Genomic DNA, 18733 nt, shown 5'->3' on the forward strand with positions numbered 1-18733 from the left:
ATTTATGATGCAATACCTCGACGAAATATTGTTGTTAACATTAAGATGGTTATTAATTTGCATTTAATTATAACATTGATGAATGTGCTTTCTAAGATAATTTATGTGAATGTATTGAGAGCTTGATTAACGATAATCCCAACGGAGCCTAGGTAGCCAGCTAGGGCTTAATTTATTGTAAGGAAAGGTACACAACTATTCATTGTAATTTGTAATACATTTTTATCATGGTGATATAATAGTCGTTTAATATTCTGAATTTAAATAATTTCGTTATGCAAAGTTGCCCCTTGTACAGGATAGATATAACTTATTAGAAAATGATTTTATACAACACGACAAAGTGAAAGTGAAGTTTTGTATCCCCTAGTGAGTGAGGCAGATGCATTTCACATCTATTTATTATTCTGATCGATTACTTTACGATAAAAAAGACTATCAGCCTTCCGTGTCTTGCATTATTATTTTATTCTTAAAACATTATTATGTATTACGAATACAAGCGGTAGAAATCAGATTTATTTTGTCAAATCAATACATTCGCTTTTACGTGATAAAAGAAACAGAATTCATGTTTACTCTCTTCACTTTCATAACAAATAGTTGAAATAAACAGGTTGCTAATAAATTGCTTATTAATTAATATATCAAAACCAATGCATTTACCGAACACGTCAGCCGCAGAACCGCGGTATTTGCTTAGCATTTAACAATATGAGAAGCCACTCTAGCATGAAGCTAAGGCCGTATATTATCTCTTAGTTATATTGACTGCTTAAGCTAAGTAACAATTAACTGCTTCACTTCGAAGGCTGGAGTGGGATAGGCTCATATTAAATATAAGGGACATTAAGCTATTAGCAAAGGATATTACATTTTATAGTTTTGTAAACTTGATAGCGCTGGCGAGAACACTACCCGGTACGTCTTCCCGTGAACACAGAATATTGAAATTTTGAAGTACAGATATACGAAAAATTGTGAAAGACATAAATTGAAAAATACAACATATAAATACATGTTTGTTCAGAACCGAGGGCGAGTCCGACTCGCAATTGGCTGGTTTTTTATTGGAACTAGAGAGTAATAAACGTTACCTAAACTTTTACTTATGATTGATGGATGTTTAATAAAAATGTCTACGTACTAATAAACACTTGTGTTCATAAACGGTTGTGTAAAAGCATACATGAACTAAAATATTTAAGTTTTAGTTTATATTAAAGTGCAAGTATCGATAATGCACATGCAGTGTAACGTTCAACTTGACTCTTTTCAGTGTTAGTAATACAGGCGATACGGACCGTATCCCGGCACGTTATCCCGGGTCGAGTGCTTCGATGGGAATGCAGATGTTCCCGGATTGCCCCAGATTTATACTGGATAACACTGATTTCCCATTTTGTCCAATGTTTATTAAATAAGCACGATTTTTTGTTTATATTTCAAAGTGTTATTTGTTTTATTTGAAGATACCTATAATTTTTATGGATGATGAAAATTATAGAGTAGAGAATCTATGAACATTTCTATTTCAATTTGTCTAGTTTGTGTTCTCTCAAAAGCCTTATATTATACCCCGGTTTATTATTTCTTTAATCATCTCCTGTAGGTCTACCATGAGTTTACGCACACGATACTCGCTAGCGATTGTAGTAAGCGGTTTGTATGAAATTTCGTACAGCGCCCCCTAGTGTGCCGTATTAGAACTAAAATGCCTACCATGAGGTGCATTATAGTATACTACAGTAGATAACGAATAGTAAACTATACTACACTCGCTGTAGTAACCATACAATTTTTGCACCATGAGTTCTAATTTTGACATATGTCATAGTTTATAACTATTCGATGATAGATACGTCTGAGGATACGTCATTCACGGAAAATAATCTCGTGAACTATTCACGTTTACTATTGTAGTTACGTCAGACGATTTAACTATGTCAACTCATGGTAGGGGTACTGATATAACCTCATTGATTCCAATGCCTTGTCCACGAAAGAAAGCTTAAAAATACCGACATACACTTTAATTCGCTGAAAATACAAAGCATTAAAAGAATTACAAAGAATTCTACTACCCCAGTGCATTTCAAATACTTTCGTTCTTCCAAAAAGCTTGGAACTTTTAACCTCAAAAATCTTTCGGTTAAACTTTCTTGTTAATTAAAACGTGCAGCGGGACAATGAGACAGACAGACAGACATACTTTGCATTGAGACGTGCCTCATTATGAACACGAGTTAATTCAGAATTTCATATGTTGAGTGCGGTTACAGCTATTTATAGTAGACGATACGATATCGTGTCGTGATTCGTAACGGATGTGCCTGGGTCAATCAATGTAAATGCCAAAGGTAATTTTCTGTGATAAAGCTATACATATTTAAATTTTTACGTCTGAAATCTTATTTTAAATTATGGTGAATCATCGAACAGCAATACAGTGGTACAGCTGTATCGAAATAAAAAGTGTTTCTAGTATTATATTCTGAGGCATGCACTTAAAGCTTTCAAACAAAATAAGTTAATATGTAATTGATAACATAGTATAATATTTTTTAGTAAAGTTACGATACTGATAATCGTGTCGGATATTATAAAATACCTTGTGACAGGTGTGAATTCGAATTAATTAACTTTCAGCATGTTTTAAACTAAATGTTGTATCATTTCTAGTGGTCCGGGAGCCAGCAGCAGATTTTATGACCAAGTTCCTCTCAAGCGGTAATTAGTAAAATGCATCAAAGTATAGTATTATGAAGCCTCGTGAACGTCAGCTGGAGCTCGGTTGGGGGGAAGAGCGGTTGTAGCCTCCCGTATCAGCTGACGGTTTTTCCACCAAGATACAGCCAGCTGACATATATATTTATCCACAGTTACATATAAGCTATCATCAGGTAAATTTTTGTTTGAGAGGAAATAACGGAAAATAAATTTTTCTTTAAATTTAACTTTCATGTTCGAGACACCAGCTGACGTATAATTCACCATGTTGTAACCAGCTGACTATTTTTTTTCGTTGAGATATTGGGTTAGCTACAATTTGACAAATTTTTAGCCGAGAGGAAATGAATGAATGAATGTATTTTTATTCCTATGTGCGTGGGAGGCTACAACCGCTCACCACCCCAACCGAGCGCCAGCTGACGTTCACGAGGCTTTATAATACTATACTCTCATGCGTCTGACGAATTATCTCTTGAGAGGAAATAGTTAACCAAATTTGCACCTGGCTCCCTAACCATAGTTTTTGAATAGGTATGGAAAAAGCGTTTTTAGAATTTTCATTGTAACTAGTAGGAATTAAAAATACTTTGTGTAAATTAAAAATGGTGTTATTATTTAAACATGGTACCTACTGTTTAAGTTTGCTTTGATATGCTAGGATAGTTCATAAATTGCAATATTTGTGTGTGTTTAAATGGTATATACATAGTATATTTTAGACTAAAGAAATAAAATCACCATGTATTTAAAGAAATTTTCTTAGCTTTTACCGGACGTTTTTATTTAGAAGTTTAACCACACGTAGCTAAAGTTTTTACTTCCGTATTTGTTGTACTAACAAAAGAAAAACTTGGGTCAACGACACACCTGCTTCTTTGCAACAGATGTGTCCACTCGGAAAGTGTAAATATGCATGATATTAAGAAAAAGTTATTATATTTTTTTATTATGTTGGAATCTCCGGTTTGTATTAAATGTAGCATTTTTAAGTTTATTCACAATCTGAATTCATGAATATTTTGAATACACACAGACAAATATTACGCGTAGTTTCCATTCCAGACCTCTAAGTGCGTGTTTCCATTCCCCGAAGCGGCACGATTAAACTTTTCGCCGGCAAAACATCTCCGGCCCGCTCGCTATTCTTCTGTGACGTACATGACAGTTCTCGTAGACTCGTAGACAAATTATTGCGTTGAATTCTTATGCCGCATTTACATTTTTCACATTCGTGCGAATAGCGAGGCGAACGAACACGCATTTGTAAAAATTGTACTCGCTTTTCACCTTCCGATTTACGTTTTTGCGTTAGGAGCGTTTTTAGACTTTGCGTCAAAGGCACAAGGACACTAATATCGAACGTGTGAACAGGCGGTTCACGACGTCATTCTCCATAGTTAAAACTTATCCGCCCAATAAAGTATTATACGATAATATTAAAATGTCAGCCGTAAACTGTCAAATCGCGGCAAAAAAAAACACTTTTGAGATGGTAGTTTAGTACGTTATTCGACGAATAAGTATTAACCAAGGATTGAAAAATCAGCCCTTATACCAACCTTATTCGAATGTTTTGTCGAGTGACAAGGCGATTGACAATCAAGAATGTGTAAATGCGCTCTTACATACGTGGGTTTGTCGCGGATTCGATCTTGAGGTTATAACTCCTCGGTATCTTGATCGAAATTTCCGTTTTATATTATTACAGATTTCTTGGTATAAGAAAATGTCTGAATAAGTTTATTTCTTTACCTCTTATTTTTTTTCGTTAACAATACTCTATGCATTTTCTAATTCTTTGTATCAAAAGGTTGTGTGCTCTGTTTCAGAAGAAAAACAGTCTGAAAACCCCTTTTCTATCCAAATAAATTATCTATGTATGTTTAAATTTACTAAAAGAACCCCGTGAATCCTTCTGTAGCCTTATGTTACTGTCAAGTACGATTTTACTACAAGAAACTAAGCCAGATAAAGATATAAACGTAGCCTTCCGTAACATGATATATCCGACGAGCTTGATCGAGAGGGTTAAGAGCTCCTAACTAGCCCATTGTGAATAGAGCCTTATTTACACAGTCCCTTTTATGGCCTGTTAGATTTGCCCCGTAAAACAGCTGTATCAACACTTTATGGACACCCTGTATAAACATTACAAAGTTTTTACTGTTTTGTATTTTTAAGGGAACTTTAGTGTGAGCAAGGCCGTGTCAGGTTTGCCATGTACTCACATAAAGAAGTGTTCACATAAAGAAAGGTTCCTTATGTGATAACTCAAAAAAATAAAATAAAGCTCCATAATATCACTTTATATTACTCTTAATATTATGTAATCAAAATAAGTTAGGTGTAAGTTTTAGGTTGGTATCAATTAAAATATTATGTAAGGAACTAAGGAGTAGTAAGTACCACAGACAACAATAAAATCTATATGCCTAACAGCTACTAAATCGAAAAAGATGTCTTTTCTATAACCACTTTAGCTTAGCTATTACTATAGATACTAGGCAATTGATAGATAAAGTAAATACTAAGTATTCTGAATAATTTTTAAAACATTAAATAATTTTCCAAGGGCACTTTTGTAATAATCCAGTGTCACTTACCAATGACCACTGCGAAACCTATTCAATGTTTGTTCATATAATAAAATATAATATTGGTAAAACGTATAAAGAAATTCTTCCATTTCAATTTCCATCCCGTCCTTCTTCATAGTTTTAAAGTAGCCCAAACACTAACATTCAATCCTGCCACTATCTATTTATTGTTCACTCGCTCGCAGTCTCGAAAACAAGGGTTGGGATACAAACTTATGTTGGTCATAACATAAAGCATTTACATGCTAACGTATTGTGACACCCTGTATTCAACCGCGGGCTTTACATATCGCATTACTTTACTTACGTTGCTGTAAAAGTATGGGGACAATGGAGATTGTTGTATACACAGTCTTCAATGTATTGATTCGCTCTGCAAGAGCTCGTCTTTCGGTTAAAACAATTGATGAAGTAAAAGCACAGACTAATAATAATATACTACGACAAGTAAAAGCTTTCATTGCTGAGTGAGTACGATTAAACTTGTTGCAAATGTTACGAGAACCGCCAATGTATTAATAAGCGTGAAAATTTTGTGTTATGCTTTGAACTACTATTAGTCCATTGAATGATTCCCTCCAAGGGGGGTCTAGAGTGCGTGAGTTAGTAACGTAAGATGTTTCTTCGGAAACATGTCAAGAGTCCCTAGGTAATAAACATACTAAAACCCCGGGACACTAGGAGGAGCCCCGGAGTGGGGGGAGGGGGGAAATGAGTCCATTTTTTCATTTTTCGCTTAAATCTCAAAAACAGTACATGTTAGAGAAAAACTTTCAAGGAAAAGTTAAAAGGCCATAAAGTTATCTACAAGTTGTACCTACATCATTTTTTCCTATATCCTACCGTTTCTGAGTTATAGGCAGTAAAAAATGATTTTGGCTCAAACAATTTCCCCATACTACACATCAATCGATCAAAAAATATTTATTTCTTCCAAAAAACTCAAATGTGCAACTTGTGACCGGTACTGATAGATTGCTCTTAATTAGGTCTATAATTGGTAAAATAAACACATTCCTCCATGGAAGCCTTTAGGAGGAATCGATTGTCAAAATATTATATTAGGGCAGTTTGAGTTACTGAACTTGATCTTTTTATTTTTTTCTTGCAAAAAACTCAAAAGTGCAACTTGTGACCGGTACAGATAGATTGCTCATAATTAGGTCTATCATTGATAAAAATACTAGATTCCACCACGGAGGCATTTACGGGGAATTGAATTTTACTAGGGTAGTTACGATACTTGAACTTTTTATTTTTTTTTCTTTCAAAAAACTCAAAAGTGCAACTTGTGACCGGTACCGATAGATTGCTCATAATTAGGTCTATCATTGATAAAAAAACCAGATTCCACCACGGAGGCGTTTAGGAGGTATTGAATTTTATTAGGGTAGTTACGATACTTGAACTTTATAACTAACTGTCCTAATAAAATTCAATTCCCCGTAAACGCCTCCATGGTGGAATCTGGTATTTTTATCAATGATAGACCTAATTATGAGCAATCTATCGGTACCGGTCACAAGTTGCACTTTTGAGTTTTTTGGAAGAAAAAAAATAAAAAGTTCAAGTATCATAACTACCCTAATAAAATTCAATTCCCCGTAAACGCCTCCGTGGTGGAATCTAGTATTTCTATCAATGATAGACCTAATTATGAGCAATCTATCTGTACCGGTCACAAGTTGCACTTTTGAGTTTTTTGGAAGAAAAAAAATAAAAAGTTCAAGTTCAGTTACTCAAACTACCCTAATATAATATTTGACAATCGATTCCTCCTAAAGGCTTCCATGTAGCAGTGTGTTTATTTTACCAATTATAGACCTAATTAAGAGCAATCTATCTGTACCGGTCACAAGTTGCACTTTTGAGTTTTTTTGGAAGAAAAAAATAAAAAGATCAAGTTCAGTAACTCAAACTGCCCTAATATAACATTTTGACAATCGATTCCTCCTAAAGGCTTCCATGGAGGAATGTGTTTATTTTACCAATTATAGACCTAATTAAGAGCAATCTATCAGTACCGGTCACAAGTTGCACATTTGAGTTTTTTGGAAGAAATAAATATTTTTTGATCGATTGATGTGTAGTATGGGGAAATTGTTTGAGCCAAAATCATTTTTTACTGCCTATAACTCAGAAACGGTAGGATATAGGAAAAAATGATGTAGGTACAACTTGTAGATAACTTTATGGCCTTTCAACTTTTCCTTGAAAGTTTTTCTCTAACATGTACTGTTTTTGAGATTTAAGCGAAAAATGAAAAAATGGACCCATTTTCCCCCTCCCCCCACTCCGGGGCTCCTCCTAGTGTCCCGGGGTTTTAGTATGTTTATTACCTAGGGACTCTTGACATGTTTCCGAAGAAACATCTTACGTTACTAACTCACGCACTCTAGAACTTTTTATTCAATGGACTATATCGCCCATAAGTTTCATTTATGAGAGACTGAAGAGCTTATACGGCTTATACATATTAAAGACCTTTACGTTTGAAGTGCTTGTTAAACTTTTCTCTTATAAGTGTTTGTATAAAGAATATTTCTCTATTTTCTAACTACATATGTACTTACATTTAATAAAATCGTTTTCTTTATAATAAATATCAATTTCAAGTAAAATGTGAACTTAAGAACAAAGCTTTAATATGCTTTAGCCATTATAAATTTAAAGTAGCTCTTTGACATATTTTAACTCTTAAAGTAGAGTCATTTATTAAATTCTTATTCACATTAAAGTGACTAATATAACATTGATAAATCTAATACCTAATTTAAAACTGAAATCATGATTAATATCGATTAAGTTACATAAACATATTGAACTGTTCGTTCCACACAGTCTTCTAAATACATAAATTTAAATATCTGTGGTTGTTGTCTATACCCTGCATTATATTGTTCCTTATACATAGTTACTATACTCTTTGTTATATTGTATCTGTGACAGCAGGCTGTTGGGCAGAAGTTATGACAGCTTAAACCGCTTACCTCCCCGGGGTGCGATTATCCGATATCGAACACTGACTTGCTTCTTGTTAACTCTTGGATGATGTAGAGACTGTTTTCGAGTAGACCAAAGTTATGATAATGGCTTCTTCCTTGCCGATTAATAATAAATCATATATTAAAATATAAGTAGGTACCTGTACTTTTGTGTGCGTAGGTACTAGGTAGGCACCTAGATATATATAAAATTGAGAAAATATAGAAAATATAGAAAAAATATTATTTTTTTCATTACAGCCTGTACGATAAAATTATCTTATCGCGGTATTTGTTTTCGTTTGGTACATAGTACCTTTTTTATTTATTTATCAATAACAAATACATTTAACATAATTGAACATGCCAAAAACCACCAAGATTTGTCCGGCATGCAAAGCAATCCATCCACGACCTAACAAGCACCATGACATGACGATTTTATTTTTTAGTGCAAAACGCTTTATTTTGCATCGAGGGTCCGTTTCTATGCTGTTCACACGGGCATCAATAATTCTTAGAGAACTCACAATTACATGGTAAGTATTCGATATTGGAGAGTATCTTAGCAATTCGACTAGACTAATAATATTGATGTAACGCGTTACAAAATTACAATGTAAATAAACATACCTTATTCACATACCTCATTATGTACTCACACAAGAAAAGTTGTCCTTGTACACGCACCTTGCTCGCTCGTGACTCGTCCATCCACAATAGAGCGAGTCCCATTCATGCCGCGAGATTGAAGCTATTCGACTCAATCATTCCCAACTGAATGCATACTTTCAGAGGTTATTGAATTTTCCAAAGCGAACAGGCGATGTGAATGCAGACATATTTGTACGCTCAATAAAACACGCTGGGTAATAAGTTTTAATGTCTCGTGCGTCTACGCGAGATTCTTTTGACAAAGCGCTTGAAATGCTGTATTCAATGTTTTCAAATACGCCCCGTGCGGATAATATTAATATTAGAAATAGATTTACATTTTATTTCTTAAATTTATGTGTGTATTCATTCCTAAGTATTTGGTTGATTAAAAAGTCTATTAATTTTATTTTGTCTATCTTATAGATTAGTACCTAATGTTTAGACGACAGCTGCAGTCGTATACCTATATTAAGAAGAGCTGGAACGTCAACACATTTACACATTGCACATGTTAGGCCGGGAGATACTGACACAAAATTTCGGGTCATTTGTAACAGGATGGCGGTCTAGAGGGGTCTTAGTACGCAATGACAAAAAGAAAAATGATGGTCAGAACGCTGGTACCGGTGGACTAGTCGCGTGGGCGTTAGTCACACTCGTCGGATAAATAGCGAAAGTCCAACGATTTGTAACACAAAAATTTTAGAATTTACCGATAGCCCTTAAAAAAGATGTAGGCGGTAGTGTCATGCCATACTTTTACGATGTGACTTACAGTCCGCCTTACCGACGTGAATGCGTTGATTTAAAAAAACAATTCAACCATTTGTACCGGGCTAACTTTTGCACAGTTAACCATCGTCGTGCAGCCATTTACTAAAATCGCCATGCCATACTTTTCGGACGATTCCAAACCGCTTCCAAATTCCAATTCCGATTCTGATTCCAAACCGCACTACCGCCTACATCTTTTTTATGGGCTATCGGTAAATTCTAAAATTTTTGTGTTACAAATCGTTTGACTTTCGCTATTTATCCGACGAGTTCGACTAACGCCCACGCGACTAGTCCGCTGGTACCAGCGTTGTGACCATCATTTTTCTTTTAGTCATTGCGTAATAAGACCTCTGTAGAACCGCCATTCTGTTACAAATGACCCGAAATTTTGTGTCAGTATCTCCCGGCCTATGTATGTGTCATATTTTGCAATTGTTTATAAATACAGGGTGATGTAATTGGTGTAGTACGAATATCTAAAAATCTATGAAGAATTTTGTGATACAGTAAATGGAAGAATTATAGACTATTTTACATCTATACATATAATAAATCTGTAGAAGGGTCAATTCTGTACATTGAAAATATTGAAAAAATAAATAGCAGGGGGTGTTACTGGATCGATACCAAACCCAAATATGTGATTAAAAAATTTTTTGTCTGTCTGTCTGTCTGTCTGTATGTATGTGAAGACATCACGTGAAAACTAACGGTTCGATTTCGATGAAACTTGGTATAATTATACCTTATTATCCTGGGCGTAAAATAGGATACTTTTTATCCTGGAAAAATACGTAGAAAAAAAATTAATCTTAATTTTTCAGTTTTATCCATAGACGTTGTTCTGTAGAACCGCGAACACACGTTGCGTATTATTGTAGGCCTAGCCGTATTTGGGTCCAATAGATATTTATAAGATGTCATTGTCAGAGTTAATCAAAATGGAGACCATCCACGCGAAGACCGACATCCGCGCGGACGGAGTCGCGGGCGGAAGCTAGTATTTAATAAAATAATTTAATTTTTTGTTCATTTTCATTAGAAATGTCAATTTTTCTCACCAAGGTGGAAATTTAGATGATAAGGATCTTGTTATAAAAATATAAATTTTGACTAAAATCGGCATTTTTTTTTTCAAAAATCAAATTACTAATTAATAATCAGAGTTATCACATTATTCAAAAAAATAAGCCAAACTATACACAATTTTTACTTGATGCAATCCTCAAAGATCATGGACATAGTGTATTGTGCCTTCCGCCATACCATCCAGAACTCAACCCAATAGAGTTACTATGGGGCATAATTAAAGGGAAAGTAGCATCACAAAATGTGAACTTTAACTTGAAAACTGTGGAAGAATTATTTAGAAAGGAAGCAAATGCTATTAGTCTGGATATGTTTAGTGACGTTTGGAGAAAGACGCGAGAACATGAGGAAAAATATATTCAATTAGAACCAAAAGTAGATAATTACACTGACTCATTTATAATAACATTAAGAAATTCCGACGGCGAGTTCTTCGAGCGATGAAAGTTTCAGTGAAGTAGAAGATTACGATTATGATTAAATAGATTCTTCTTCTTCTCTATAGATACTGCTTTCTGAATTGGTGGTAAATGTTAAAACTGTTAAACTGTTATGACGATTCAAAAGTACTTCTAGAAGAAGTCTAATTGTATAAATGTTTGAGTTTGAGTTTAAAACCAATAATGTGAAATTATACAATAAACATGTAACACATATTTGTTAGCGCGTATTGGTAGGTATTACGTACTTACTACAAATACATATACATAATATTTCTTAGATATCTTTACTCGACCAAAGTCAGGACAAGACTGCTCTGTGGACTGCTCCGCAACTGCAGAAGACGTCCGTTATTTAAATCATTATCAAAACAACCATCCGTGTGTTGGGAGTGAGCGAACGTGTTATTTGTATTGTTTTTCTGGCCTGAAATTTAATTATTATTTGATAATTGAATGATTATTAATACTTTTATCCAATTGATTATTATTAGAATAAATAATTACTTCATCAATTGATTTACTTTTAAATTATAATTTTACAGGTAAATTATGAGAGCTTTCATAATTATATTTGCATATATTTATCTACAACGCACCCATTTTACAATTCAAGTCTAAAATGAAACTAGAGTCGCATATATTTTTGAACATACTGTAAGTGAAATTGCATAAGTGTGAGTACTGTGAACATGCCAGCTTTCCTTAATTGACCGATACTACAAAGGTGACGGAAATTCCATCACGGAAGATCCTCGATAGAACGCCAATTTATACAATATGTTATTAATAATTCAATACAAAGGGCATCACACTACGCGAAAGATCGGTCGTTTGGCGACGGAATTTCCGTCTAGTGTGGCGAAAACGGGCGAAAACCTATTAGCTGAATAACGGCTGAACGGATTTTAATTAGAGTTTTTGTTGAAATTTTCGACACTTGTACTTAAATGTTACATGGTTATACTTATTGTAATAACTAAAAAAGAAAAATGAAAACTAAACAAAAACACCTGTAAGTTCTTTGGCGAGTAGTTTAAAGGGTGTAATCGTTAAGTGTGCACAGGCGATTATTCCGTAAGTATTGTAGATATAAAAAAAATTTAAACTGATATTGAAAGCCCTTTACCTAATGAGTAAAATGACAATAATAAATTTTTACAAATAAAACGGGAAATATCCAAAAAATTTACATCAAACACGCCCATACATTTAGTATGAGATATGACTATCCCCAACATGTAATATGAAAGGTTTTGGTTCTTTTTTGGTTTTTTGCATAAATTACTTCGCAAATTTTATTAAAAATTCATTTAGGAACTGTAAATAGAGCTCGATGTGGAATACAATGGTATTCCAAATCGAGGATGTCACTCCGAACATTTGCTTTGAATATAAAATGTATGGGAAATTAAATATATGGGCGGGATTGATGTAAATTTTTTGGATATTTCCCGTTTTATTTTTAAAAAGTTATTATTGTCATTTTACTTATTAGGTAAAGGGCTTTCGATATCAGTTTAAAGTTTTTTGATATCTGTAATAGTTACGGAATAATCGCCTGTGTACACTTAACGATTACACCCCTTAGAATCTAAGGGGTGTAATCGTTAAGTGTACAAGTGTAAAAGGCTTTTACACCCTGTATTTTTTTAGTTATTCTAATTATTCAATTTTACTTACCTATAATAATATCATTTGCATTGTATTATATCATAATATTACTATTGTTATTTCATTATCTTATTTTTATTTTTTAAATTATTTATTAAAATTACTATTAGGTATATACAATATCATTGTATTATAATATGAGCTACAACTCCCTTAAAACTTCATCATAATTAAAATTAATTAACATAAAATGGAACGTTGCTGTCAAATCTATCACGACCTCGTGTCACTTGACATCTGTCAAAAATCCCGCTGGCCGCGATGTCGTAGCGTCGCGTTTCGGTTCATAAAATAAATTTGTTATAAAGTTGTGTGTTTTTGTGTAAGAATAGTGCAGCATTGTTCTTGTTAATTATTAAATAATTAGAAAAAATGTTGGTACTCTTTGAAACTCCGGCGGGATACGCTATATTTAAGGTAAGCTCACACGTGTTGAATATAACCTCTACGACACACATTTAACAGTATTAATTTGACGAAAGTAGAGTAATAAATCATTGATAAACTATATGGATTAAATATAATTACTACATATTTTCTAATGGATCAGTTCAATAACAAAAATATCTTAAAACAATATAAATAAACATGGTAGCATTCTTGTGCCTCCTGCTATGTATCAACCTATAACATTTGTGATAAGATTTGATTGACTGTGAGCAGTTTATGAATAACTAACATTGTTCTTACGCAAGAGAGTAATTACACCGCCACATGTCCAGCTCTCTTGTAGTTTTTTAGAGTTAAATCTCGAAGGTTATCTTTTAAGCTTATTAGCTTAGCTTAGCTAAATAGAAATAAAATTTCACTGATTTGTTTTTATTGGGAAGAGCTCATGGTCATAACTTTTAGTAGAAAGATACAACTCAATAAGTATAAATAAATGTAGGCTGAATTTTATTGTATAAAGCTGAAAGTTACTGCTTGTTTTTTTTGTTAAGTTTTCATATTCAATCTTCTTTATTGATTATGTTGTCGCTTGATACACAAAATATATTGAAATGGAACAACTGAAGCACAATATGCTTGTTGTGTAAACAAATCTTATTGAGGTCAAATAAAAAATGAAAGTTTGTAAGATATCCATGTCAAATGTCCACAGGGCAGTTCATTTGCATAATGAATTTAACAAATTAATATGATTTATAAAAGCAAATAAAGAGTTTCTTGCTCTCCTCTGTAGAATCTGCGTTCCTAACTGATGTTAAATGGTAAAACTATGATAAGACGATTAAAAGTGCTTCTAGGCAAACTTTAATTTAGTAAATAAATGTTATATAAACTCATTTATTTGGACAGTGGTTAGGACCCTGAACTACTGGATTTGTAATTCATCTTGTAATATAAATAAAATTGTACTCAGTAGTTTGTTTTATTGTTTTAGCTGCTGGATGAGTCGAAGCTGTCCCAAATTGAGGATGTATACTCCGAGTTTGATACTCCAGAGGGTGCCGCTGCTGTGTGAGTATTGATTCAGTATTTTATTTTCATTTTTATAAAAGTTGTCATTATTAGCGGCCAGTGATCAGTGAATCTTTCTCTAGAAAAGTAGTATAATAATTAAATTACAATATAAAATAATAATAGATTTAAGTTAAATAAAGAGAAGGTCATCAGATGATATAAAATGCTTTGTTATCAACTTGCAAGTGGTACCACTATGTATCTACTCCTAGTATTCAATGATTGTAACTTTAAAATTGTTGTCACTAAAGTAAAGTTGGTCATATATATCACTCAACAACTCAGTTTATTTGTATATATTACTTTTCTTAATGATGGTTTTTATGTTCCAGTGTGAAACTAAAGAATTTCATAAAGTTTGAAGATACAACTGAAGCTTTAGCAGCCACCACAGCTGCAATTGAAGGCAAAATCTCAAAAACATTGAAGAAAGCTCTCAAAAAACATGTCTGCAAAGATGTTCAGGATCAACTTCTGGTTGGTGACGCTAAACTCGGCAATGCTATCAAGGAAAAGTTCAACTTACAGTGTGTATCAAACAGTAACGTGCAAGAGCTGCTTAGGTGTATCAGATCACAAATGGACAGTCTTTTAACTGGTCTGCCCAAGAAAGAGATGACAGCTATGGCTCTCGGTCTAGCTCACTCACTCTCCAGATATAAGTTGAAGTTCTCACCAGACAAGATTGACACAATGATAGTTCAAGCACAGTGCTTATTGGATGACTTAGACAAGGAATTAAATAATTACGTCATGAGATGCAGAGAGTGGTACGGCTGGCACTTCCCAGAGTTGGGGAAAATCATCACAGACAACACATTATTTGTTAAAATAGTTAAACTCATGGGAACAAGGGACAATGCAGCTAAAACCGACTTGTCCGACATCCTCCCTGAAGATCTGGAAGAAAAAGTCAAAGAAGCAGCAGAGATTTCCATGGGCACAGAGATCTCTGATGACGATATTATGAATATCCAGAACTTGTGTGATGAAATTATTTCAATTACAGACTATAGGACACACTTAACAGATTACCTCAAAGCTAGAATGATGGCCATGGCACCGAATTTAACAGTACTGATTGGGGAACACATTGGAGCTAGGTTAATCGCGCATGCAGGTTCTTTAATGAATCTCGCCAAGCACCCAGCATCTACGTTACAGATCTTTGGTGCGGAGAAGGCGTTATTCAGAGCGCTAAAGACAAAGAAAGACACGCCCAAGTATGGTTTGATATACCACGCGCAGCTAGTCGGTCAGTGTAGTACAAAGAATAAGGGTAAGATGTCTAGAATGTTAGCGGCTAAAGCAGCGCTGGCTACTCGTGTGGATGCGTTCGGTGATGACGTCTCGTTTGAACTAGGAGCGGAACATAAAGTGAAGCTGGAGAATAGGCTAAGGTTGATGGAAGAAGGCAATTTGAAGAGGATCAGCGGGACGACTAAGGCTAAAGTCAAGTTCGAGAAATATCATAGTAAAACGTGAGTATAATATTATTCAATTACGTATTACCAAATATCAATATTTGCTTATTAAAGGATATAGTCATTATTATTATCAATATTAAAGAAATTTTTTTTTTTCATAATATGTATTCAGTGGATATGAAACAACCAATTTTATTATTATTTCTTCAGTTTATCAAACATACAGATTTTCATAATTTTCAAGTGACGCTACAGAACTTCCATACTAATTCATTACACTTGTTGCCAAATTCTAATTCTCTTTCTTGCTGCTTCCTCTTGACCACCGAGCGGCCCGATCGGGCCACGACACAATAGATTTTTCTATTGTGTCTGTGATTTCGGGGGCTGAGGCATTTACAAAAATTTAAATATTCCGTATATTAACTTTATTCTATTTAAACAGTGAGATCCACCAGTACCCCACGGCGGGAGACAGCACGATCGGCAAGAAGCCGGTGAAGCGAGAGCACTCGCCCGACGAGGACGAGGCCACAAGCAAGAAGATCAAACTAGAGGATGCGGCTGACGAAGTGAGTATAGTCACTTTAAAATTAAAGTAATATTCTATTTTATTCTTTAAATGAACAAAATTCAATAAAATTAGTACTAGTAAAATTATTTACGAAACGTGTAAAATAAACATTCCAGTTAGTATTCATAATATTACTATTTTTTAAGCTATTGCATAGCTTCTATCGCGGGCCTTGAGCGCGGGGACCGAATCGAGAAATTCCGTAACGAAAAAACCTCACGCTCCCCACTCCGACGGGCACGGAGGTGTGGCTTGAACGCATAGCATGCAATAGCTTTACCGCGGCAGTCCCCGAGTGTCACACGTCTTTTTTTGTTTTTAAAACAAACTTATGATTATTATGTATAAACAAAATTAAATTGGTAATTAGTGTACAATAGACTATTTATAAACATTAATTAAAATATATAGACAAAATAATTGTATGTACATATTTTTAAAACAAACTTATGAATCAAATATAATATCAATAGTTATGACTTTATCAATGGGTGTTTATAAACATTGACAAAGGGGCTGAAATATTAATTTCTAGTCAATATTGCAATATTTCTTTAGTTTCACAAAATAAGAAGTGTTCGCCATTGTGTCGGCATCCTTCTCCTATTGATTTTGATCAAATATAGATGAAAATGCTCCCGACTGATTAAGCTTAAAAAAGAAACAATATTAAAATCGCAAAACTTACACATACACACACAGACACGTAAACATCTGTCGCTTTTGCATCGGAGTGAAATGATTTTCCTTTTATTAATTTTTTCTTGTTATTTAGTAGTGTTTTGTGCCACGCTTATTATTTAATGTTTGTCCAGGAAACACCCAAAAAGAAGAAAGTGAAAACGGAACCAACAGACGAAGTAGACGGCCACATGAATGGCTCTGAACAAGTTTCAGAGAAGAAAAAGAAAAAGAAGAAGAAGAATAAGCAGTCGCTGGAACCAGAAGCAGAAGTTAAAGAAGAGCCCATGCAAGAAGAGACAGTAGAGACGCCGAAAAGTGAGAAGAAAAAGAAGAAAAAAAAGAAGTCGGTCTCAGAAGAGTAATTTAGTGATTTGACTAAGACTATGTTTTGAGTTATAGATAATCCATACTGGATTAACGTATTTTGGTTATTACCTCATTCATGATTTCTTATAAAGGTTAAGTAGCAGCAGTGATAAATGGTGCCCACCAATACTATTCAATATTATTAGTATTGTCTGTAATGTTTTGTTCCTATGTTTTTGGACGATTCGTTTTGCTTATGGTTAGTTGGATTTTGACTTTTCAATTGTACGTAAGGGAGTGGATTGTTTAAAATATTGGAAGCGTCAGGTGAGCCCAAGCTTCATGCTTAGAAACTTATATTTTTGTATCTTTATGTCATATTGTTAAGTACCTATGACTACTTTTTGCCAAACCGAAATAGGTACATACGCTATTGTACTAAAAATAGCGTTAAATAGTCGAATACCAGTCAAATTACTTCTAAAAATGTATTTCTTAAGGAAATATTAATTTCTCTTCAAACGTTAAAGTTTAATTTGAGGGAATTAATTAAGGAAATGTAAAAAAACGTAATCTTCCCGATTCAGAGTCAAGGAAAATGTTTTAGCTTTAAGTGTATAAAAATTCTCATTGCGAGATGTTTATATAATAAATAGTTTTATAATATAAATGTTACTTTTATTGCGGCTAAGCCGATTTCCTAACCTTTGGGATAATTTTTTTAAGTCTCGGATCTTTAAACGTAATAAGAAGACGTATTTCACGTTTCATTAGTTGATTACATATAGACGAAGAGTCGAAGACATATTAATTTTAATTAAATTTTTAATGCAAAAGTATTCTAATTTAGTTAGTTAAATGTTCAACGAAATCATTAATCGGATATAAGTCAGTAGGTACTCTAAAAATACCTCTATAGACCTTATTTTTTGACCTGTCGGTAAAGCAGAGAAAATTATATTTATTAAAACTCGGAAAAAAGCCCGATAATCAAGGTTAATATTGTATTTACAAATTGCAATAGATTAATTTGTTTTTGATCCATCACAACCAAAAACAAACCTAAACTTCCCTATAAAATAAAGTGTAGATAATACATTCATTATAGCACTCGGTCATTAAGCTCTTTCGTCAAGGAATGTCGAGAGAGTGTCAGGTAACGAGAAAAGTTCCACGCAGCTATGCGAGCTACAGATGTCGTTTATATTGGTGAGGGATGCATTACAGGATACATTAGTTTTATGAAAACTGTGCTTTATTAAAATACTTGTCAACTGAAAGATATCACGTTTCAGTTTAGGCGAATATAAATAATTATAACTAAGTG

The 18733-nt window shown here is 33.8% G+C and overlaps 1 protein-coding gene across 1 annotated transcript; it reads left to right on the forward strand.

Annotated features, from left to right (window-relative positions):
* Nucleotides 1-13196: 13196 nt before the first annotated feature.
* On the forward strand, nt 13197-18076 carry nop5 (nop5 ribonucleoprotein). The gene is made up of 5 exons (XM_089709449.1): nt 13197-13368; nt 14336-14412; nt 14748-15896; nt 16288-16414; nt 17232-18076. Exons 1-5 carry the CDS (start codon nt 13324-13326, stop codon nt 17460-17462), a joined length of 1629 nt encoding a protein of 542 aa, XP_089565575.1. The 5' UTR covers nt 13197-13323; the 3' UTR covers nt 17463-18076.
* Nucleotides 18077-18733: the final 657 nt, after the last annotated feature.

The sequence above is a fragment of the Colias philodice genome, chromosome 2 (genome assembly GCF_061535455.1).
Source record: "Colias philodice isolate Cphi_HAF_F1 chromosome 2, ilColPhil1 Martin Lab GWU primary, whole genome shotgun sequence".
In the NCBI taxonomy this organism is placed as follows: domain Eukaryota; kingdom Metazoa; phylum Arthropoda; class Insecta; order Lepidoptera; family Pieridae; genus Colias; species Colias philodice.

What these genes read in the sequence shown, in the direction of transcription:
- nop5 (XM_089709449.1), top strand. Translation starts at nt 13,324, where the DNA reads ATGTTGGTACTCTTTGAAACTCCGGCGGGATACGCTATATTTAAG. An exon ending in CGGGATACGCTATATTTAAG is followed by an intron (nt 13,369 to 14,335) that starts GTAAGCTCACAC and finishes TTATTGTTTTAG; the next exon opens with CTGCTGGATGAGTCGAAGCT. An exon ending in GAGAAATATCATAGTAAAAC is followed by an intron (nt 15,897 to 16,287) that starts GTGAGTATAATA and finishes CTATTTAAACAG; the next exon opens with TGAGATCCACCAGTACCCCA.